General features: G+C 43.4%; 1 protein-coding gene across 9 annotated transcripts in view; it reads right to left on the minus strand.

The window, feature by feature from the left end:
* The window catches only part of LOC145345245 (serine/threonine-protein kinase MRCK alpha-like), a 545,867-nt gene that overhangs the window by 131,197 nt on the left and 389,028 nt on the right, over nucleotides 1–25,642 (minus strand). For all 9 annotated transcript variants that reach the window (XM_080193034.1, XM_080193032.1, XM_080193031.1 and 6 more), the window contains exons 13-16: nucleotides 19,673–19,915; nucleotides 17,138–17,248; nucleotides 15,552–15,799; nucleotides 1,533–1,638 (exon numbers count right to left, since the gene is read on the minus strand). In XM_080193034.1, coding sequence (XP_080049160.1) covers nucleotides 1,533–1,638; nucleotides 15,552–15,799; nucleotides 17,138–17,248; nucleotides 19,673–19,915 — 708 coding nt within the window. The remainder of the gene's footprint in view (nucleotides 1–1,532; nucleotides 1,639–15,551; nucleotides 15,800–17,137; nucleotides 17,249–19,672; nucleotides 19,916–25,642) is intronic.

The raw sequence follows: 25,642 nt of genomic DNA on the forward strand, positions 1-25,642 counted from the left end.
CAAGAATTGCATCACTTCAGGACAGAGGATTATTTCCAGTCTTCATTCTACAGCAGGAGCCCTTTTCACATTATAATGTTGTAATTAACAAGGGCAAATTTCTTTCTGTATTCTGGTGGATCACTGTGTGACAAGGCACATTCAGAAGCCTGTTTGAGTGTTTTTGAATAGTAGTACATTACATGCTAGACAGTTTTTTGAGTTTATTTTCTTCCATGGTCAGTTTTCCTGCCATCCCCTCTTTGGAATGGTAATTCCTTGCCTTGGCACAATACGTGCCCATGAAGAATAAAATAACACATTTGAAAGACAAAACAGTCAGTGTTTGTAAAGAAAAAGTGCAGGATCCAGTCTATGCCTGTCACCAGAATGATTATGAATTCCCATAAAAGGTGCAAATCAAAAAATGTCATGACCTGTACTGCCCACCTGTCACTCCAATCCCATACTACATGGTTTACCTGAGCAGCCACCAGGCAGCGAGGAATGGACAATAAAGCTTTGCCAGTGTCACTCATATCATAGAAACAGATAAGAAAAAAAGGCTTTCATTTCTATAGCTGACTAGCAGTTAGTGTGTTCCAGGTGTTGGAGGAATAATGAGCAAGATCCAGATTATTCTGCTCTGAAGTATGCCATCTTCAACAAGAAAGTGAGAGATTTGTTTAATTTAAAGGATGGGATTTATACCATTGCTGCTTTCCCTCAGTAATGAACTGCAGTGCAAGCATAGATCATATGCTCAAGCTGGAATGATTTTCCCTCTGCAGTACATCCTCAAGTTTGTCCTAATTTGTCTCAAATTTGCATTCCAATTGCAAATTATTTGGACCAACTGCATTTCAGAGATGCACCTTAATGTTGGGATGAGCACCAGAAATATGTATTCTGTTTTTAGGCAACAGATTAAAACAACTATCATCTCTGATTAAGTCATTAAATCCAAATATTTTAAAATTCCAATTGTGAAATGATTTTAAATAAGGAATTACTTTTGATAGTTTTATTAATTACCATAAATTTGTATGCAAGATTAACACAGACTTTATCAGATTTAACTTGCTAAAGGAAAGGTGCCAATGTTTTACCAACCCTTAAGACATAAGAATATCTGTGCTTAGCAAGAATCGTGCAAGGATTAGCTTTAACATTTAACAGAAACTATCCTTTTGGGTTTAGACACGGAACGAATATAGAAATAGCTAGTGGACATGCTGTATGCAATGATTTCCCTGTACTGATCTCGCAAAGGACATTTCTTGTGAAAGGACATTTCTTTTCAAAGTTCATTACAGAAATGCACATCAGCCACAAAGGACTGATCCTGGATCAATTATTTCACATTCAAAACAGTGCGAAACCTAGAAATGTAAGAATTATTAGCTGCAGACCAAATCGATCATTACAAATATTCAAAAAGGGAAGTCACAAAATCTTTCTATCCAAAACTCAACTGCCTTCAGTGATTCAAGCTATAGTGAATAGGTCGTATGCGGATACAACATGGCTCTCAGAACCCAGGGCAGCCTCACCTTATCAAGTTCATTTGATAGCTTCCTATTATCTTCGCTCAGCATGATTCTTTCCCGTTCATACTTCTGCTTGAATTCACCCTCAAATTCTTCCCTTTCGTTTTGACTGTATTAAGAAAAATGTAGTTATTTCAATTGGGTTATTTCAATCCAAATTCCATCAAATACTTTAAATGGACGATAACACTTTGTGAAGAGTTCCTTCTTGGTACAAGTCAACCATCAATTCTACAGCAAGAAGTTGGTTACAATACAGTATGCATTGCTCGGGTACATTAAAAGGAAAAAGGTAAAAAGTTTTGAATCCTTTGAATTACAAGAATTTGATTTCCCTGTCACTAAGATTCAGGTGTCAACTATAGGAAAGTTATGGTGCAGAAAGAGGCCATTCAGCCCAACATGTCTGCGCTGGCCAAAAAAGAAAAAAACTCTCCACTCATTTTCATCCCAAACAATTACATTTAACAATTCTCATAGGTTTGTGCTGATGGACAGCAATAAGGCTGTATGAAATCCCACTGATCAAAGCAGTCAGGATTGAGGTTTCACGCTGCTCTCCATCCCCCCCAGCTGTATATAATTCCAGGATCTTTAATTATAATTCAGCAGCAGCAACACCCAACCAACGATGCTTCCTATTCCTGTCACGATCAACCAATACAATCAGGAATGTACTGCATGAGAGGCTGCTGGAATCAGATTTAATAGTAAGTTTTAAAAGAGAATTGGATCTATATTTAGAAACAAAAAGATACAGCACAAAGAAGGTCAAGTCATTCACGTATATCGAAACAGCAATAGTCCCAAAGCTGAACTCGAATGTATTTCACATTACCAGTTACAATAACAGCAAAAACTTGCATTTACACAGTGCTTTTTAAAGATAAAAGGTGCTTCACAGAAGTGTCACAAAATAATACTTAACACAGTGAAAGGAAAATAAGTGGGGATGTGCAGAAGTGAGAGAAAAAGAATAACGAGCTATGTGCTTGTGACAGGGTAGAATGAGTGGGATATCTTTATGGTGAGTTTATTTTTAAGGGATGTGAGTGTTGCTGGCAATGGCCAGCATTAGAATCATAGAATCTGACAGTGCAGAAGGAGGCCAATTGGCCCATTGAGTCTGCACCAACAACAATCCCACCCAGCCCCACGACGCCATTTGGCAGGATGAGTGCCTTTGCTAGGCCATTTCCACATGCAGATCTGGAGTCACAGGACCAGGTAAGGATGTCAGATTTTTTTTCAAATCATAATTGAACTGAGACTAGCTTTCAATTCCAGATTTTTTAAATAATCTACTTTAAATTCCACCAGATGCTGTGGTGGGATTTGAACCCATGTCTCCAGAACATTATCTGGATTTCTCATCCAGACATTACTATTGTGCCACCATCACCCCTGATTTCCTTGTGAAAAGAGGAAAGTGAAATATGTCCCATATGAGGTGAGGAGAGAAAGAAGGAAAATGGGATATGTTTCTATGGATTCAGGGCTTTACTGTGCTAAAACATGGAAGTTATGATGAACCTTTATAAAACACTGGTTCAGCCTCTCTAATTCTGGGCATAGAATATTGAACATTACAGCACATTACAGGCCCTTCGACCCTCGATGTTGCGCCGACCTGTGAAACCAATCTAAAACCCATCTAACCAACAGTATTCTAATATCATCCATATGTTTATCCAATGGCCATTTAAATGCCCTTAATGTTGGCGAATCCACTACTGTTGCAGACAGGGCATTTCTCGTCCTTAATACTCTCTGAGTAAAGAACCTACCTCTGACATATGTCCTATAACTATCACTCCTCAATTTAAACCTATGTCCCTCTCGTGCTAGCCATCTCCATCCGAGGAAAAAGGATCCCACTGTCCACCCTAGCTAATCCTCTGATCATTTTGTATGCCTCTATTAAGTCACCTCTTAACCTTCTTCCCTGAAATGAAAACAGCCTCAAGTCCCTCAGCCTTTCCTCATAAGACCTTCCCACCATAAGAACATAAGAACATAAGAAATAGGAGCAGGAGTAGGCCATCTAGCCCTTCGAGCCTGCCCCGCCATTCAATAAGATCATGGCTGATCTGTTGTGGCTCAGTTCCACTTTCCCGCCCTCTCCCCATAACCCTTAATCCCCTCTCTTATCAAGAACCCATCAACCCGCTTCTTAAAAATATTTAGCGAGGCAGCCTCCACCACTTCAACGGGCAGAGAATTCCAGAGATTCACCACCCTTTGAGTGAAGAAGTTCCTCCTCAACTCCGTTCTAAACCGCCTCCCCTTTATCTTGAGGCTGTGCCCCCTAGTCCTACTGTCTTTTTTGAGCGGGAAGAGTCTCTCCACCTCTATCCTATCCATCCCATTCATCATCTTATACGTCTCAATGAGATCTCCCCTCATTCTTCTAAACTCTAACGAGTGCAAGCCTTACCAGGCAACATCCTGGTAAATCTCCTCTGCACCTTTTTCAATGCTTCCTCACCCTTCCTATAATGCGACGACCAGAACTGTATGCAATACTCCAAGTGCGACTGCATCAGAGTTTTATATAGCTGCAACATGACCTCATGGATCTGAATCTCAATCCCTCTACCAATAAAAGCTAACACACCGTATGCCTTCTTAACAACCCAATCAACCCGGGTGCCAACTTTCAGGGATCTATGTACATGGACACCGAGATCTCTCTGCTCATCCACAACAACCAAGTATCTTACCATTAGCCCAGTACTCTGTATTCCTGTTACTCCTTCCAAAGTCAATCACGTCACACTTTTCTGCATTAAACTCCATCTGCCACCTCTCAGCCCAGCTCTGCAGCTCATCTATGTCTCTCTGTAACCTGCAACATTCTTCCATAAGAACATAAGAAATAGGAGCAGGAGTAGGCCATCCAGCCCCTCGAGCCTGCCCCGCCATTCAATAAGATCATGGCTGATCTGTTGTGGCTCAGTTCCACATTCCCACCCTCTCCCCATAACCCTTAATCCCCTTGCCTATCAAAAATCTATCAACCCGCGTCTTAAAAATATTGAGCGAGGCAGCCTCCACCGCTTCAACGGGCAGAGAATTCCAGAGATTCACCACCCTTTGAGTGAAGAAGTTCCTCCTCAACTCTGTTCTAAACCGCCCCCCTTTTATCTTAAGGCTGTGCCCTCTAGTCCTACTGTCCTTTCTGAGCGGGAAGAGCCTCTCCACCTCTATCCTATCCATCCCATTCAACATCTTAATGAGATCTCCCCTCATTCTTCTAAACTCTAACGAGTACAAGCCTAGTTTATTCAGCCTCTTCTCATAGCTCAACCCCCTCAACTCCGGAATCAGCCTAGTAAACCTCCTCGACACTCCCTCCAAGGCCAAAATATCCTTGTGTAAGTGCGGCGACCAAAACTGCACACAGTACTCCAGCTGCGGCCTCACCAGTGCCCTATACAACTGCAGCAAGACCTCCCTACTTTTATATTCAATCCCCCTCGCTATGAAGGCCAGCATCCCATTCGCCTTCCTGACCACCTGCTGCACCTGCAGGCTGGGTTTTTGCGACTCATGCACAAGGACTCCGAGGTCCCTCTGCACCGTCGTATGCTGCAGTTTTTCGCCACGTAAGTAATAGTCCTTCCTACCATTATTCCTACCAAAGTGGACAACCTCACATTTGCCAACATTAAATTCCATTTGCCAGTTCCTGGCCCATTCGCCCAGCCTAGCTAGATCCTTCTGCAGACTCTCCACACTCTCCGCACAATTTGCCGTTCCACCAATCTTGGTGTCATCAGCAAATTTCAACACCATACACTCGGTTCCCTCCTCCAGATCATCTATATAAATGGTAATTAGCTGAGGCCCCAACACCGACCCCTGGGGCACTCCACTAGTCACCAACCGCCAATCCGAATAGCACCCATTGACCCCCACTCTCTGCCTCCTATTTGACAGCCAATCCTCTATCCACGCTAACACCCTACCCCCAACTCCATGCCCCCTGACCTTCTGTAATAACCTCTTGTGAGGCACCTTGTGAAACGCCTTCTGAAAATCAAGAAACACCACATCCACCGGCTCTCCTCTATCCACCGCCCTAGGCACATCCTCATAGAACTCCAATAAATTCGTCAGACCTGACTTCTCCTTAACGAAACCGTGCTGCGTCTGCTCTACCAAACAATTCTCCTCAAGATGCCTCGCTATTTTCTCCTTGATCACGGATTCTAACATTTTTCCTACAACAGACGTTAAACTAACTGGCCTATAATTCCCCGCCTTTTGCCTGCCACCCTTCTTAAACAACGGCGTAACATTAGCCGTTTTCCAATCTTCCGGCACTTCCCCGGAATCCAGCGACGTTTGGAAAATAACCACCAAGGCATCCACTATCACCTCCGTCATTTCTTTCAGAACCCTTGAATGCATTCCATCCGGTCCTGGGGACTTGTCCACAATCAGTCCCTCCAGTCTGTCGAGCACCGCCTCTCTAGTAACAATAATGTCATTCAGGCCCTCCACTCCTACCATCTTTCTATCGCTAACACTCGGCAAATTATTCACGTCCTCCTCCGTGAAGACCGAAACAAAAAAGTTATTCAGGGCCTCAGCCATTTCCCCATCCCCTACCACTAAGTCCCCCCTCTCATCCTCTAAGGGTCCAACGTTCACCCTAGCCAGCCTCTTCCTTTTTATGTATTTATAAAAACTCTTGCTATCCTTTTTTATAGTTAGCGCTAGCCCAGCTTCATAGTTTATCCTACCCTTCTTTATCAACTTCTTTGTCATTCTTTGTTGACATTTAAACCTCTAAACCTTTCGTACTGTCCACAACGTCACTGACTTCAGTGTTATCTGCAAATTTACTAATCCATCCTTCTATACCCTCATCTAGGTCATTTATAAAAATGACAAACAGTAGTGGCCCCAAAACAGATCCTTGCGGTTCACCACTAATAACTGAACTCCAGGATGAACATTTCCCATCAACCACCACTATCTTTTTACAGCTAGCCAATTTCTGACGCAAACCTCTAAATCACCCTCAATCCCATGCCTCTGTATTTTCTGCAATAGCTTACCATGAGGAATCTTATTAAATGCTTTGCTGAAATCCATATACACCACTTCAACTGCTTTACCCTCATCCACCTCTTTGGTCACCTTCTCAAAGAACTCAACAAGGTTTGTGAGGCATGACCTACCCTTCACAAAACCATGTTGACTTTCCCTTATCAAATTATTCCTTTCTAGATGATTATAAATCCTATCTCTTATAATCCTTTCCAAAACTTTGTCTACAACAGAAATAAGGCTCACTGGTCTAAAATTACCAGGGCTGTTTCTACTCCCCTTCTTGAAGGAGGGAACAACATTTGTTATCCTCCTGTCTTTTGGCACTATTCTTATAGACAATGATGACATAAAGATCAAAGCCAAAGGCTCTGCAATCTCCTCCCTAGCTTCCCAGAGAATCCTAGAATAAATCCCATCCAGCTCAGGGGACTATCTATTTTCACGTTTTCCAGAATTGCTAACATCTTCTCCTTATGAACCTCAATCCTGTCTAGTCTAATAGCCTGTATCTCAGTATTCTCCTCGACAACATTAACTTCAAGAAGGATGTGCTGGTTTTAGAGAGGGTGCAGATATGATTCAGGAGAATGGTTTCACACAACTACAGAGTAGCTACAGCAGTAAAGGAGGCCATTCAGCCTGTTATATATGCTGGCTCTCTGAAGGAGCAATTCATCTTCTCCCTTAACCCTATATATTTATCCTTTCAGGTAATATTCGGATTCTCTCGAGTACCTAGATTGAACCTACCTCCAGCATCCTCTCAGGCAGTGCATTCCAGATCCTAACTACTCATGCCTAAAAATGTTTTTAGTTTTTTTTTAGACACTTACCTTAAATCTTGCCCTCTTTTCTCAATCCCAGCAATGGGAACAAATTCCCCCTACCTACTTTCAACAAATTGTCTCTCAACTTTCTTTTTTTTTCCAAGGAAACGGGTTTCCAGTTACTCAAACCTTAATGTTTATTTATTAGTGTTGCAAGTGGAGGCTTACTTTTAACACTACAATGAAATTACTGTGAAAATCCCCTAATCACCACACTCCAGCACCTGTTCGGGTACACTGAGGGAGAATTTAGCACGGCCAATGCACCTAACCAGCACGTCTTTTGGACTGTGGGAGGAAACTGGAGCACATGGAGGAAACCCACGCAGGCACGAAAAAAAAGTGCAGACTCCACACAATGACCCAAGCTGAGAATTGAATCCGGGTCCCTGGTGCTGTGAAGCAGCAGAGCTAACCACTGTACTGCCCTATCTACCTCCAAAATTGAAATTTCTCATCCACAGAGTCCTTGTGTTTACTTAAATATGCTGAGATAGTTAGATTTTTGATCAGTAAGGGAATCAAGGTTTATGGTGAAAGCGCAGGAAAGTTGGCATGAGGAATGAAGGATCATGAATGGCAGAAATCTTGAGGGGTGGAATGGCCTACCCCTGTTCCTACTTCTTGTGGTCTCATAAGCTCATCCTGCTACAGAATAAGGTGTAGCCACTTGGACTTTTGACTAAGAATGAACAGCATCATTGAAACAACATTATTTATTACTGCGTAAAGCCTTAAATTAACAACTAATCACCAGCAGGACATTTTAAATTATTCTGACTGGTGCACAGCTAGTATGGCTAATTAAAACCAGAAGAAACATTTAAAACCTCAAAACTGAAGATTAACGAAGAATAAAATATATGTGAATTCAATAGATTTTGCACTCAACTGAATGAAAAGAAGCCACAGAGGGATGATTCGGTGACCACTGGGAGTACAGTGAAAGTAACTAATGAGAGATATACAAAACATCACTCAACCTTGGGCCACAGCTCAAGCCGCCAGGGCAAGTGGCCACATGCAGGGAGGCAAAAGCATTGGAGATTTTATGAAACCTCAAGTATCACTGCAAAATCTTTTCAGCCTTGAGGGGAAGGGGAAGGATAGCCAAGAAAAAGCTTGAGGGAAATCTGTGGGCAAGTGAATTCATTTCAAAATTGAACTCATTTTTTTCTCTTTTAACTTTGGCAGAGTCCTACACTCAGCTCTGACCCTTTATTAAGTTTCTCCACTAAGGGTTTTATGATTACTGGACTGCCAATGCTGTTGGTAGTACTGGAAGTAATCTAACAAATGGATTAAATCTTGAATGACATAGCACAGGAAGTGGTCATTTGGTTCATCATGATTGTGGCAGCTTGTTGTAAAAGATATCTAATTATTCTCAGTCTCCAGTTCCTTCCTTAGAGACCTATAAATCCCTTATATTTAAGTCTGCATCCATGTACTGCACAAAGTTAGAGTGCGTTGATTTATGATGTTTCCTTTAGGATACTGCAGAACAAGCTGTAAAGCACCTAGTGATAACATTGCTTGAAAATGTTTCAGTCTCTCTTTGTCCCAGTAAGATTTCATTTGATCCAGATTAATTTGACAACTTCACATCAATGGAGTTGGGCAGAGGGTAGGAAGTGATGGATCAAAGAACAATAAAGATTTTCTAAATCCACCAATTGAGTCTAAAAGACATAGCAGACAATACCTTTGCAGGGATAACTCAGTGACTATAGCCAATGGGTGAAAAGTGAACACTGCAAACAAATTTATCACATCCATGAACTAATGTTCAAAGTGGTACATGATATCCAAATAGACACCTAACCGAAGGCTGTCATTCCATCTGCTAACATCAACATATATAGAACACAGAACACTACAGCACAAACAGGCCCTTTGGCCCACAAGTTGCGTCAATCTGATCTATACCTGCCAAGCCATAGAACTATCTGTAACTCCCAATCCCATTAGATCCAATATACTCATCCAGAAGTCTTAGACCCCAGCGAATTTGCCTCTACCACCACCGACAGCAGCCGATTCCATTCACTCACCACCCCGAGTGAAAAACTTACCCCTAACATCTCCTCTGTGCTTGCTTCCCAGCACCTTAAACCTGTGTCCTCTCGCAGCGACAATTTCAGTCCTGGGAAATAGCCTCCGAGAATCCACCCTATCTATTCCTCTCAACATATCCCCCTCTATCCCACCTGAAACATCTGTATCCTGGAATGTTAAGCCGCTAATCCTGTACTTCCCTTAGCCAAGTCTCTGTAATGGCAACAACATCGTAGTTCCTAGTATTAATCCACGCTCTAAGTTCATCTGCCTTACCTGTTACACTTCTCACATTGAACCAAATGCACTTCAGTCTACTAGAACCTCTCTTATTAGCAATCCCACCCTGCCTGTTGTTTCTGAGTTTTACTGGCCCTGTTCTCCGGTTCCTCTTCAGCTAATTCACCTTTGCTTTGGTTCCCACCCCCGTGCCAAACTAGTTTAAATCCTCCCGTGTGACACATGCAAACCTCCCAGCCAGAATATTTGTGCCCTTCCAGTTTAGATGCAACTCATCCTTCTTGTACAGGCCACATCTGCCCCAGAAGAGACCCCTGTGCAGACACATGGATTTGGGCCTGTGTCTGTGGGAGTTTGCGCATTCTCCCTGTGGTTGCGTGGGTTTCCTCCGGGCGCTCCGGTTTCCTCCCACACCCCAAAGATGTGCTCTTAGGCTAATCGGTTTTTACCAAATTGACACTATTTCTTCCCTGAATCTGACTGAGTAGGGTTCCATTCGTAGACATGCAGGGTAGAATAGGTGTAGGGTGATGCGGCGGCGCGGGCTCGTTGGGCCGAAGGGCCTGTTTCCCATGCTGGGTTGTTCTTTGTTCTTTGTATATCTGAAATCCTCCCTCCTACACCAGCTGATTAGCCACGTGTTGAGCTGCACTATCTTCCTATTCCTAGCCTCACTAGCATGTGGCACAGTGAGTAATCCTGAGATTACAACTCTTGAAGTCCTGCTTGTTAACTTTCTACCTAACTCCCTAAACCACTGCTGCAGGACCTCATCCCTCTTCCTGTTGTCTCAACTATTTCAAATAAACTGTATAACTATTAAATTAAAATGTCAAATTAAATTTGCTGGCATTACAAAATTACCATATGTCTCAATCCTTGGAGAGAGCTAATAAGCAATGTCAAATTTAGAAGAAAAAAAATCACACATTACACAGCAGCTTCCTTGGAAGCATGAATGGAAATGCAAAACAAGATGGGCTTGAGTAGAATCATAGAATCCCCACAGTACAGGAGGCTGCCATTCGGCTCATCGAGTCTGTCCTGACCACAATCCCACCCAGGCCCTACACATTTACCCTGCTAATCTACCTGACACTGGAGTCAATTTATAAGCATGGGTGTTTGAGTAAAACTGCGTGAGTTTATAGCAGACACCTTTGTTACAAACATACACCATTTCAGGTTCCTGTGAAGGTAGCTCAGCCTCCATGTCTGTAGTCTTCAATTTAGATCTCTACTCCTCATTGAGAGGTTCCACCTACATGAAGGAGCTAAACACTCCATGACCTATCAGTCCTCAGCAATCACTTAAACATCTGATTACAATATTATAATTCAAACTTTGCAGCTGTATTAATGTACAGATTGCAACAAAGCTGCACCAGCACAAGAAATTATTTGCATTGTTACAGTTTTGTTTAGTATACAGACCAATCCCAGGCTCCATGTGAAGGATGGAAATTTGAAGATTAATCCTATGAGGAGATGTTGAGAAAAGTATGTCTACATTCCCGAGGAGATATTGAGTAAAGTATGTCTACATTCTCGGGGTGATAGTGCATAAAGTATATCTACATTCCCGGGGTGATAGTCAGTAAAGTATGCCTACAGTCCCGAGGAGATATTGAGTAAAGTATGTCTACATTCCCAGGGTGATAGTGAGTAAAGTATGCCTACATTCCCGGGGTGATATTGAGTAAAGTATGTCTACATTCCCGGGGTGATAGTGAGTAAAGTATATCTACATTCCCAGGGAGATAGTGAGTAAAGTATATCTACAGTCCCGAGGAGATATTGAGTAAAGTATGTCTACATTCCCGGGGTGATAATGAGTAAAGTGTATCTACATTCCCGAGGAGATGTTGAGTAAAGTATGCCTACAGTCCCGAGGAGATATTGAGTAAAGTATGTCTACATTCCCGGGGTGATAGTGAGTAAAGTATGCCTACATTCCCGAGGTGATATTGAGTAAAGTATGTCTACATTCCCAGGGTGATAGTGAGTAAAGTATGCCTACATTCCCGGGGTGATAGTGAGTAAAGTATGCCTACATTCCCGAGGAGATATTGAGTAAAGTATGTCTACATTCCCGGGGTGATAGTGAGTAAAGTATATCTACATTCCCAGGGAGATAGTGAGTAAAGTATATCTACATTCCCGAGGAGATATTGAGTAAAGTATGTCTACATTCCCGGGGTGATAATGAGTAAAGTGTATCTACATTCCCGAGGAGATGTTGAGTAAAGTATGCCTACAGTCCCGAGGAGATATTGAGTAAAGTATGTCTACATTCCCGGGGTGATAGTGAGTAAAGTATGTCTACATTCCCGAGGAGATATTGAGTAAAGTATGTCTACATTCCCGGGGTGATAGTGAGTAAAGTATGTCTACATTCCCGGGGTGATAGTGAGTAAAGTATGCCTACATTCCTGGGGTGATAGTGCGTAAAGTATGTCTACATTCCCGAGGAGATGTTGAGTAAAGTATGTCTACATTCCCGAGGTGATAGTGAGTAAAGTATGTCTACATTCCCGGGGTGATAGTGAGTAAAGTATGTCTACATTCCCGGGGTGATAGTGAGTAAAGTATGTCTACATTCCCGGGGTGATAGTGAGTAAAGTATGCCTACATTCCCGAGGTGATAGTGATAAAGTATGTCTACATTCCCGAGACGTTTGTGAGTGAAGTATGCCTACATTCCTGAGGAGATATTGAGTAAAGGATGTCATATTCCCGAGGAGATATTGAGTGAAGTATGCCTACATTCCCTCTTCCTCTTGCTTAAACAGTCCCTCAGGCTTGAGGAAGGCTTGCTCCCACTCTGATCTGATATGTTTCGAAATGACTAATTTGCAGATTCTGTCACATGGGAGGGAGTTAGTGTCTGAAAAGTTGAATGGGTCAGGTTTGTCCGCTTCCTCTGACATGTGACCTTGCTTCTGCACATCCCCAGCAAAGTCTCTCGATGTATTGGATGCCTTCCTAAATGAGTCTTCTCTATTTTGGTCAGTCATAAGCCAGGGACTCCCATGAGTCAGCAGGGTTATTTAACCATTTCAGCAATACTTTGGGAATGTCCCTAAAGCGTTTCTACTGTCCTCCTGAGAGGCTGCAGCCGTGACCGGCTTCCAAATGGAGCAGTCGCTTTGGGAATCTGGTGTCACGTACAGGAAACTCACAGCCCGGCAAGTGGAGCTTGATGTGCGGTTAGCACCTTTATTCTGGCCTTGAGAGTGGAGGCTATTGTTAGAATGCCTTTCTTGCCTCTGGATTTGGACGATCTTGCAAAGGCACCACTGGCAGTGCTTCTCCGTTGCTTTGAGGTCCCTGCAGTAGGTTGCTCGTGTCTTTGAAGCATTTAAAAGCATGTTGCCCCAGTAAGCCATGACCATGGTCTTGGGTTTGTAAAGCTGGTTCTCAGTTGACCAAAGCCAAGTTGGTACATTTGTTGTCTACACTTGCCTTCATCGAGGGATGGCTCCAAAAATACAGAAAGTGTTTTACATTTTCCTGGAGTCCATTATTTATTTTAATAGGCAGCAAGAGGTGTTTTGCTGTGGAATCTAGAGGATCACCTTAGTTTTCTGGGTATTTAATGAAAGGCCAATTTTCTCAAATGCTACAGAGATGGAATCGACAATGACCTGGAGCTCAGTTTCTAAGTGAGTGCAATATGCATAGTGACAATCTGTGGCTATGACAATACAAGAAACATTGTGAGTGGTTTGACAAAAACAATCAAAATATAATTGAGCAGAAGCACTTGGCTTTAATTGTCTGAAAACATCACACATCTACTGAGAAAAGCAGCAGTCCTACAGAAAACTGTAGACAGTGGTACCACATAAAACCCATGACAGAAAGAGCAATGATGGGTAGAAAGAGCACAGAGGTCCAACAACTCATTCATCAACAACATGTATGGTTTTCCATGGTGCTGTCAAGACAGTCCATCGCCTATTAGCTGCTGACAGCCAAGCATGGAGGATAGGGAGGCAGCTAGTATCTGCTAGAGGGGACATCTTGAACAATTCTTCAACTGAGATCCTGTCTTTGCCTCGAACATCCTCAACTCCATTCCTTAATACCCCACCCAGCTTTGTCTCTGCACTATCTTGGTCTGGAATGAAGTTATAAAAGGCATTCAAAAAAAAACAAGGCTTTTGGAACAGATGGAATCCCTGAAGTTCTGAAACATGGTGGTGATAACTCCTGGCATGGTTGTGCAACCTCATATCCCTCATCTGGGTAGATTCCAATTGCAAGTAACTAAAGAAGTGTATCCCTACCATCTGTCATAGAGAAGGCCATTGCAAGGACTGTTCTCAACCACATCCTCCCAGTGGCTGAGGAACTCCTTCCAGAATCTTAGTATGATTGTGGTCCATCAAGGGACACTGCAGACATGATTCCTGCCCTGCGGCACATTCAAGAAAAATCCAAGGAACAGCACCAAGTAGTGCATGTGGCCCTTTGCAACCTCAGCAAAACCTTTGATTCTGTTAACCACAAAGGTTTATGGAATATCTTCTCAAATTTGGTTGCCCTCAGAAATTTGTCACTACTTTTGTCTACTCCATGATGGCATGGAACTGTGAGTGTTGTTCACCAATGGAACCATCAAAAATCCTGTCTCACTGAAGGCTGGAATTAAACAAGACCGGGTCATTACGTGAACGCTTGTTTCCATTCTCCTTTCTGCAATACTTCACTTCACCTCCAGCGTATTATGCACAGGCTTGGAAAAGATCTACAGGAGATGGGAAACTGTTCACTCTATGCTACCTTCAAACCAAAAATAAACCATGCCAATCTCCGTATACATTTCCCAGAGTTCAGAAGAATGAGAAGTAACCACACAAAGCATTATCCAATGGGGTTTGTCATAGTGGATGCTGCAAGTACGTTTCCCCTACCTTGAGACCAGAACAGGGGATTGACCATTTGGGACAGAGATAATTTGAAATTTCTTCACTTTGAGGGCTGTGAAGCATTGAAATTCTTTGTACCAGAGAGCTGTGACTGCTCAGTTGTTCAAGAGAGAGATTGACAGATTTTTGAATATTAAATGTAACAATGGAGTTCAGGAAGATACAGCTAACGTAGAAAATCAGCCATTAACTTGCTCAACAGTGGTGTGGTTCAAGAGGCCAAATGGCTCACTCTTGCATCTTTTTCTTGTGTTCTTAGCAGACACTGGATATCATCAACAGTAAGTCCACAAAAGTTTGTGGTAAAATTCTCCAAACCAATTACATGCAAAGTGGATACAGACATTGTTAGATGTCCAAATTGGTGTATCTTTTAAAATCCGTCCTCATAGCTTTAAAAGCAGCATTAAAGAGTGGGATTTACAAAGCACCAAATCAATTATTTGATTTCTTTCAAATTTCTTTCAAGCCACTAATATCATGTGGACAATACAGCAGTCTATTTATCCACAGCAAGATCTTACAAAAAGTAAATGTGATAGATGACAAGTGAATTTCTTCTTTTTGGTGTTATCCATTGAGGAAAGAATATTGATCAAGACACCAGAACTCCCTGCTCATCTTCCAAGGAACTATTTCATTAGGATGAATCTCTTTTTCCCATCCTGTCCTCCTGACATTCTCAAAACAATGGCTTTCATATGAAAGGTTGGCTGTGAATCACTCAATGATCTGAGACATAAAAGGTGCTATTATAATTAAATATTCTTTCTTCCTGCATTCACTCTCAATCCCATGGACATCTCAGCAGGAATCAGGTGAACATCCTCAGCTGATTCAGGAGCCAGGCCCTTCTGCAGATCACAATTGGTATAAGTGAAGTAAACCGGCATTCTTACCTTTCTCTTCTGGTTTTTTCCAACTTGTCTTTAAGAATCATTATTTCTTTCTTCAGGGTGAGATGCTGTCCCTCTGCATCGCGTAGTTCCTTCTTCAAGTTCTTGATTTCAGTCATGTGCATGGCTTCCCGTTTGGCCAGCTCCTCCTCGTAAAAAACGCTCTTTTTCTCTAGGTCAGCTTTGAGTTTTGCCACTTCCTGCTGATGCTCCGTACTGCTCACACCAGGGGATCGGCCAATCTGCTTCTTCTGTTAACGGAAATTGTTAAGAGATATAACAATCGACAGTTAAAGCAGATCAAACAATAACAGTTGCTTAGTTTTTATACCACCCATGTCAAAAAAACTAAAAGTGTCTATTTTATTCATGACTAAACTTGGTTTCATCAATTCAATTCAAGTTTTATTACTTTTAGTCAACAGAAAGAACAAAATCTTGTAACCAACTCAGGTATAAATGTCAGGTTTTTTTTTCTTTATATGGCATAACCTACATTTGAAACCCAGCTTGTCTAGTCTTGCTACCAAGAGTTGGCAGTAATTGGCATTAAAATTATACAACTGTACATTTAACACTCAGGAAGCGCTGCACTACTGAAGGTGCCAACATTTGATGAGACGTTAAATTGACGCCCTGTCTGTCATAAGAACATAAGAAATAGGAGCAGGAATAGGCCATGTAGCCCTTCGAGCCTGCCCTGCCATTCAATAAGATCATGGCTGATCTGAAGTGGATCAGTTCCACTTTCCTGCTTTCTCCCCATAACCCTTAATTCCCTTGTCTATCGGAAATCTACCTACTTGTGACTTAAAACATATTCAACAAGGTAGCCTCCACCAGTTCAATGGGCAGAGAATTCCAGAGATGCACCACCCTTTGAGTGAAGAAGTTCCTCCTCAACTCTGTTCTAAACTGCACCCCCCCACCCCCCACTTATTTTGAGGCTGTGCCCTCTAGTTCTGGTTTCCTTTCTAAGTGGAAAGAATCTCTCTAACTCTACCCTATCTAGCCCCTTCATTATCTTGTAAGTCTCTATAATATCCCCCCTCAGCCTTCTAAACTCCAACAAGTACAGGTGCAGTCTATTTAATCTCTCCTCATAAGATAACCCCCTCATCTCCAGTATCAGCCTGGTGAACCTTCTCTGTACTCCCTCCAAGGCCAATATATCCTTTCGCAAATAAGGGGACCAAAACTGCACACAGTACTCCAGTTGCGACCTCACCAGTGCCCTGTAGAGTTGCAGCAAGACGTCCCTGCTTTTATATTCTATCCCCCTCACGATAAAGGCCATCTAATTTATTAGCTATTCTTTATACACTGGTCTCAAACAACAAAACATTGACATTATTTTGCTTTTAAATTCCCCCATCCCCTTCTGCTCTGCCAAGAAGAGTCCAAGAATGCCTTTCCCAAAAGTCTCTCGAGGTGTTATTCTGCTACACACTGCAATCTGCTTGGGGGTGAGCTGTCCGATTTTACCACATCACTCGGGCTCTAATCATTCACCTCTGCTACATAAGAACCAGGAACAAACCAGCGCATGGAATTAAATGTGCTTCTTTATTTTCATATCAGCTTCTCACCTTGAGCCCCTCAAGCTCATCCTCCAGTTGCTTTGCATACTGTTCACTCCGTTCTCGCAGTTTCCGTTCCTTGGATGCTTCTGCTGCTGATTGTTCCATCTGCACATCCATCTGGTTGGGGAAAATGCATACCATAAAGAATACTCAAGCACCTAACAGCCACAGTCATAACCAGCTTTAGAACAGAACCGTTGAGCCATCAAATCCTCTCAGCACTGAGTGCCTTAACAAGTTTTAGTAACATTCCTGCTCAACAGCCTCAATCAAGTCCTCACTTTGAATGCTTTCTTAAATTTATACAGTAAACCAGTAACAGTTCATTACTGTGTGGCAGTCCATGTATTCTTTTCAAGAAAGATTGTAAGGATGAGCTTCAAAAAAATGCTAAAATACTCAATAGGTCAGGCAGTATCTATGGAGAAAGGAAAGTAGGGTATAAAAAATGCAGAATTCCCTCAGTACTGTGTATTGGTTTGTGTTCTGAAGCAAAGCTTGAATCCAGTCTTCTAACACAAGTGACGAGTACTCCCAGGTCAGCTATACCACATACTGTACTAAAACCTCTTCATGTATGCCCCAAATAATGCACATCAAATCCAAATGAATTAGTGGACATTTTGTTTTGGGTTTTTTCAAGCAGCAGCAGCTGGTTGAATACAGTCTGCCTATTGTGAACAACTAAACCATGCTGTTCAACTTGATAAGACAATAGTGATTTCTCAGTCCGGAAATGCTTTAGCAGGGTTTTCAAGGTGCTATCTTTTAGATGAGATTTGAACAGTTCTAACCACCAACCTCCCAACCCAAAAATGGGGAGCTGATGAGAAAGTGGAATAAAACAGATGGTAAAAGCAAAAATGGTAATTTTATGAAAGATGTTGTCTTACAAGAGTGATTGTGCAATATTTAGGTGCAGGTGACATTCTCCGATACTCATGGTGCACTCAATAACTAGCAATACTGTGTATAATCATTGTATTTCTTCATCAGTTGCATGGATTTTGGTTTTAATTACAAATTCCAAATCCTCTAACTGCATTCAAGAGATGGTCCCTGGAACTGAAACCAGGATGAGTTGGAGGTTAATAACCCCAGCAGTATAATTCACCTTTCTGGATAGTCATGAAGGAGAATTACAATTAGATGAACACATTTTGATGACAGTCTAACTTCTTACTGTCCACTCCATTCCAACGTCGACATCTCCACATCACATTTTGATGATCCAGTGCTGAAGGCATGATTTGGTAAGTGTAGAAAATCTTCCACATTTTTACACTGTTGATTCACTGAGCTGACCAACAGCGTGTGGGGAACTGCAGGGTTAGAGATGACAAGGTCTAGGATTAGCCTTGGCCTCTGCTCCAGACATTAACTGGTGCGCCATGTTAGAAAGTGGACATACTAAGTGGGCTTTGCTGGATGCCCGCCACCAGGCAAACTGTTGAGAATCAGCGTGAATAACAGTCTGTCGAGTAAAGTAATGTATAACTGCAATACATTAGTGAAAGCCCATGAGGGAAGATTACTTAATACAGTAAAATTCTTGCACAAAGAAGAGCTCTCAGAGATGTAATCCCACAGAAAGTCTCTAAAAGTAGCAACGCAGGTGACCAAGGTGATTAAGAAAGCATATGCCTTCATTAGCCAGGGCACTGAATACAGGAAATTGAATGTAGCTATATAAAACCTTGGTTAGATTGCATTTGGAGTATTGGTCGGCCTACTACGAGAAGGACATGGAAGTTTTGGAGACAGTGCAAAGAAGGTTCACCAGGATGTTGCCTGGTCTCAAGCGTGTTGAGGACAGGGTGAATAAACTAGGATTGTTTTCACTGGGGAAATGGAGGATGAAAGGAGATCTGATAGAGGTCTACAAAATTATGAGAGGCATAGTCAAGTTGGATAGTCAGAGGCTTTTTCCAGGGTGGAAGTGTCAATTACAAGGGGTCACAGGTTCAAGGTGACGGGGGGAAAGCTTAACGGAGATAAATGGGGGAAATTTTTCATACAGACAGTGGTGAATGCCTGGAACGCACTGCCAGAGGAGGTGGTGGAAGCAGCCACATTAGCAACATTTAAGAGACACCTGGATGGGTGCATAAATAAGGAGGGAATAGAGGGATACGGACTGAGTAAGGGCAGAAGGTTTTGTTCAAGCTTAGTTAGGGCATTATGATTGGCACAGGCTTGGAGGACCGAAGAGCCTGTTCCTGTGCTGTACTTTTTCTCAATCCTTATCCTCTGTGCTCTTATCTTCCAGAATTCAAATAAAAAACATCAGAACATAAGAACTAGGAGCAGGAGTAGGCCATCTGGTCCCTCGAGCCTGCTCTGTCATTCAATAAGGTCATGGCTGATCTTTTTGTGGACTCAGCTCCACTTACCCGCCTGCTCACCATAACCCTTAAATCCTTTACTGATCAAACATGCCAAGCCTGGTTCCTGAAAAAGTGCAATGAAACTTTAAGTGAAAGACAACATGCGGGAAAACATTAATTTGCCCGCAATCCCAATAGAAAAAATCAAATCCACCTCTTTTTTGGTGCGCTCCATTCTCCGTAGATCTTGGCGCAAACTCTCGGCTTTTTGCATCATCACTTCCATCTCCTCTTCTTTGTCCCGGAGCTGTCGGGAAAGCTTTTGTTTTTGGGAACGCAGGTCTGTGACTTTTTCATTCATCTCGGAGAACTCTTGCATGGCTAGTTTACGCTGACTATGGGCATCTTTAAGCTCTTTGGTTTGCAATTTCAACTTTTCACTGGACTCGAGCACTTCCTGCATTGTTAGCACAATTTACATCTAACGATTAATCAGCTATTTTGGATTCATTAAGAAACAAATTATTTAAATGGCAAAGGAGAACAATAGCACATGGACAAAAGTTAATGTCCCAACAATCTGCAAGAGCAGAATTAACAGGTTCACTATGCTAAGAACCATTATGACAAGTGTCTTGGAAATATAAATTCATTTCATACAAAAGAGTTACAAAGAGCCCTCACGTTAATTGATTCTTGTTTCAGCAGCAATTGGCTTTTCTTTTTGTTAATGCTTCCATAAAACAGTGACACAGAATCCTACAGTACAGGAGGCCAATTGGCCCATCAAGCCTGCACTGACTCTCTGATAGAGCACTTACCTTGCCCTATTGCCATAACCCCACATGTTAATCCCGCCAATCATCCCAACCTAAACGCCTTTGGATACTAAGCGGCAATTTAGCACATCCAATCCACCTAACCTACACATCTTTGGACTGCAGAAGGAAACCAGGGCAGCCAGAGTAAACCCAATCAGACATGGGAAGAATGTGCAAACTCCACACAGACAGTGACTCGAGCCGGGAATCAAACCTGGGTCCTTGGCATTGAGGCAGCAGTACTAGCCACTCTGCAACTGTGCTGCCTCAGTTTATCATCAACTTGAAACTTCAACTGGTACTGCCAGACCTGCTGTGCATTTTGATTTTATTTCAGATTTGCAGAAACTGCACTATTTTGCTTTCGACGCAGCATCTCTCTTCAAAGATGCTGCCTGATTGGCTGAGTATCTTCAGTTTTTGCTTAAATCCAAGTTGACAGTTTGGTGCGAAGGTAAAAAGTGAAAAGGGTAATTTTGTGTACACCAACTCAACTATGTAAAGACAGTGATACCAGGCACATCAATCTTTCACATCACTTTACCAAGCCAGTGCTTGTGATCATATCAGATCTCTCCCCACCAGTCCAGGTCCTCAGCAGCGAGAATCACAGCTGGTCTCCATTGGCAGAGACTTGATGTAATGGCCGCTGTTGGGACTGAAGGCCATTGAAGTCCCCCAGGGGTCAGGAGCAGGGCTGGACAGTGCCTCTTGGGCAAAGTCAGTATGGTAGTGTCCATCGGGCACCCTGACAATGCCAAGTAGATGGGGCCTCAGAAGGGGTGGAGAAGGAGCTCTGCAAGAGGCATACTCTGCAGGGGATTGGATTGATCGGTGAGGATGGCGATTGGGTGGGGGGAAAACTCTGCAAGGACAGTGATCAGGAGGGGTGGGTGGATTTGGGGGAACTCTAAAGGAGCAGTGATCGGCAGTGAGGGGGGGGGGGGGGGGCGGCATGGAATCTGCAGGGACTGTGATTGGGGGAGAGAACTCTGCAGGAGTGGCTATTGGGGGAAGGAGGGGCAACCCTGCGGGAGCGGCTATCGGGTGTGAGGGAGAGACTGGCACAGGGAGCAATTGGTGGTGGGTTCCGAAGTCCATGGGGTGGAGAGTTGACAGTAGGTCTCCCAGTACACTGGAAGATTGGGCTGCCGACACAACAGCGTCCTAAGCGGTCAGCAGCCAGCTTCACTGGCAAGATCAGGCTGCGCCACCTTCCCCTCCCCCGCCACTGGTGAGAATCATATTTGTTTTTTTTAAATTAAATGCTATACGATTGTGACTGGGAAGCTTGTCCAAATAATCAACGTGATTCTCTCCAGTTTTCATACTCATTTGGCAGTTTGAATCTTTATCATGAAATTTCACCTAATCTGTGCATAGAAATAGTTCCTGCGCAGCAACAAGTCAACTTCCATACACTGATGGATGCTATAGCAACCTTGATTCAGCAAGTACTGACAAAACCTGCATTTGCAATAGTACATACAAGCACAGAGGTCTTGCCTACAACACTGCCACAGGACACTTACAGGTAGAAGCCACCTGCAACTGCAGTGTGCCATTTTACAGCTCCTCTTCAACAGAACCTTTTGGATTGAGCCAGGATTTTGAGATGAGGCTGCTAGCCACCCTTCATATTAAAAAAAGGCTGGATTTATATAGCACCTTCTGTAACTACCAGGTATTCCAAGTGCAGGTCAGTGGGACTAGGCAAAAAATGGTTCGGCACAGGGCAGAAGGGCCAAAAGGCCTGTTTCTGAGCTGTAATTTTCTATGGTTCTATGGTTAACTAACCAAGTGCTGTCCTTGTTTTCAGTTAGGAAACCCAGTAGTCAATATGTGCACAGTAAGCTCCCACAAACAGCATAATGATAATGACCAAAGCACCAATATTTTTGAGATGTTTGAGGGATAAGTATTAGCCAGGGCACCTTGTTCTTATTCAAAATACTGCCACACAATCTTCTACATCCACCTCGGAGAAATGACAAAGTCTTGGTTCAGTGTCTTAATTGAAGGACAGGGCCTTGGTTTGCTGTCCTTTCTGAAAGATAGCATCTCTGACAGTCCCTCACTATTGCCTGGGAGTGACGGCCTTTGTTTTTGTGCTGAAAGTCCTAGAGTGAGACTTGAACCCACAACCTCCTGACTCAGAGGCAGAAGTGCTTTCAACTAAACGATGACTGAGATTATTGTGCAAGATTAAAGTGCATGGGATTGGGGGAAGTGTACTGAGATGGATAGAAAACTGGTTGGCAGAGAAGAAACAAAGAATATGAATTAATGGGTGCTTTTCAAATTGACAGGCAGTAACTAGTGGAGTGCTACAAGGATCGATGCTGGGACCCCAGCTATTCACAATATATATTAATGATTTGGATGAGGGAACAAAATATAACATCTCAAAGTTTGCAGATGATACCAAGTTGGGTGGGAGGGTGAACATAAGAACATAAGAAATAGGAGCAGGAGTAGGCCATCTAGCCCTTCGAGCCTGCCCCGCCATTCAATAAGATCATGGCTGATCTGTTGTGGCTCAGTTCCACTTTCCCACCCTCTCCCCATAACCCTTAATCCCCTCTCTTATCAAGAACCCATCAACCCGCTTCTTAAAAATATTTAGCGAGGCAGCCTCCACCACTTCAACGGGCAGAGAATTCCAGAGATTCACCACCCTTTGAGTGAAGAAGTTCCTCCTCAACTCCGTTCTAAACCGCCCCCCCTTTATCTTGAGGCTGTGCCCCCTAGTCCTACTGTCTTTTTTGAGCGGGAAGAGTCTCTCCACCTCTATCCTATCCATCCCATTCATCATCTTATACGTCTCAATGAGATCTCCCCTCATTCTTCTAAACTCTAACGAGTACAAGCCTAGTTTATTCAGCCTCTCCTCATAGCTCAATCCCCTCAACTCCGGTATCAGCCTAGTAAACCTCCTCTGCACTCCCTCCAGGGCCAAAATATCCTTGCGCAGGTGCGGCGCCCAAAACTGCACACAGTACTCCAGCTGCGGCCTCACCAATGCCCTATACAGCTGCAGCAAGACCTCCCTACTTTTATATTCAATCCCCCTCGCTATGAAGGCCAGCATCCCACAAGGATGCAGAGATACTTCAGGATGATCTGGACAGATTGGAGGAGTGGGCTAACTAATGGCAGATGTAGTATAATTTGGATAAGTGTGAGGTTATTCACTTTGGAAGCAAAAATAAGCTGCACATTATTATCTGAATGGCTGTAAATTGGGAGAGGGAAGTGTGCAGCAGAACATGGGTGTCACTGTGCACTAATCACTGAAGGTAAGCATGCAGGTGCAGCAGGTGGTAAAGAAAGCAAATAACATGTTGGCCTTCATTGCGAGAGGTTTCGATTACAGGAGCAGGGATGTGCTGTTCCAATTATACAGGACCCTAATGAGGCCACATCTAGAGTACTGTGCGCAGTTTTGGTCTCCTTTTCTGAGGAAGAATGTTCTTGCTCTTGAGGGAGCGCAGTGAAAGTTTACCATGCTGATTCCGGGGATGATGTGGAGATGCCGGTGTTAGACTGGGGTAAGTACAGTAAGAAGTCTGACAACACTCATTCACCTGACGAAGAGGGAAACCTCGAAAGCTTGTGAGTTTACTATCAAATAAATCGGTTGGACTTAAACCTGGTGTTGTCAGACTTCTTACTGTGTTTACCCCAGTCCAACGCCGGCATCTCCACATCATGACTACTATTGACACTGCAAACTGCTGGACCCAAGTGGAGGGAATCTCCAAGAAGATTGCGCATATCGACACAGACATCAGGTTTTTACAGAGATGCAAGAAAGCAGACAAGATACCTAAAGGACTGCAGATCACAAACCCACTCAGGTCAACCTGTAACACAGACTACGCTGAGAGACTTTGCCGTCGCACCTCTCTCACACTCCTCAACCACCTCATACACCAGCTTTACAGCAAACGCTGCACCCTGGAAACTAAAATGGAATACATATTCTCAACTTGTGCTCAGGATGCAGACCAGCTGCAAAACTCTGCCAAGCAGATTAAAAAAAAAATTACACCTACATTCACACCAAGAACAGGAAACTTGAAAAACTCGGCATCACCACCAGCAACAACTAAGCCTCCCCCGGCACCACAGTAGAAAACAGCACTACCACAGGGAGGTCCATTGTTAACTTGTCGAACTACACACTTCAACCAGATGAAATCGAAGTTCTCAGTCGGGGGCTCAATTTCTGCTCCACCACCAAAATGGACCCCATTAGTCTCGCAGCAGACACAGAGGAATTCATCAGGCGAATGAGGCTGCGGGAGTTTTTCCACAAACCCCAAGAGGCCAACAGCGAACACAACGAGACAGTCAATGTGCAGCAACCTAAAAGGAACCCAATTGGACTCTTCCAGAAGGCTGCTGCCCTCGACTGGACACGTGTGCCCAAACCATCAGGAGGTGCGTCAACACCAGATTCATCAACCACACTCGCAAAACCGCCCTGAGCATCACCCAAGCACAATGCAACGCCATCCACGCTCTCAAGACCAACCGCAACATTGTCACCAAACCAGCAGACAAAGGAGGGGCCATCGTCATACTGAACAGAACGGATTACTGTAAAGAAGTGTACCGATAACTAAGCAATGAGGAACACTGCAGGCAGTTACCAGCAGGTCCGACCAAAGAACACACTCGTCAACTCAACAGATCCGGACCTTCAGAGCACCCTCCGTGCTCTCATTCCAAGTACTCCCTGTGTTGGAGATCTCTACTGCCTCCCGAAGATACACAAGGCAAACACACCCGGCCGTCCCATTGTATTGGGCAATGGGACCTTGTGTGAGAACCTCTCCGGCTATGTCGAGGGCATCTTGAAACCCATTGTACAAAGAACCCCCCAGTTTTTGTTGCAACACTACAGACTTCCTACGGAAACTCCGCCCACATGGAGCAGTTGAACCAGGGACACTCCTTGTCACAATGGATGTCTCGGCGCTCTACACCAACATCCCCCACGACGATGGCATTGCTGCAACTGCCTCAGTACTCAATGCCGACAACTGCCAGTTTCCAGATGCAGTTTTACAACTCATCCGCTTTATCCTGGACCACAATGTCTTCACCTTCAACAACCAGTTTTCCATCCAGACACACGGAACGGCCATGGAGACCAAATTCGCACCTCAATATGCCAACATCTTCATGCACAGGCTTGAACAAGACTTCTTCAGCGCACAGGATCGTCAACCGATGCTATACACTAGATACATCGACGACATTTTCTTCCTTTGGACTCATGATGAACAATCACTGAAACAACTATATGATGATACCAACAAGTTCCATCCCACCATCAGACTCACCATGGACTA

Source organism: Carcharhinus amblyrhynchos, chromosome 7, assembly GCF_965287045.1.
Source record: "Carcharhinus amblyrhynchos chromosome 7, sCarAmb.v2.hapA, whole genome shotgun sequence".
NCBI lineage: Eukaryota > Metazoa > Chordata > Chondrichthyes > Carcharhiniformes > Carcharhinidae > Carcharhinus > Carcharhinus amblyrhynchos.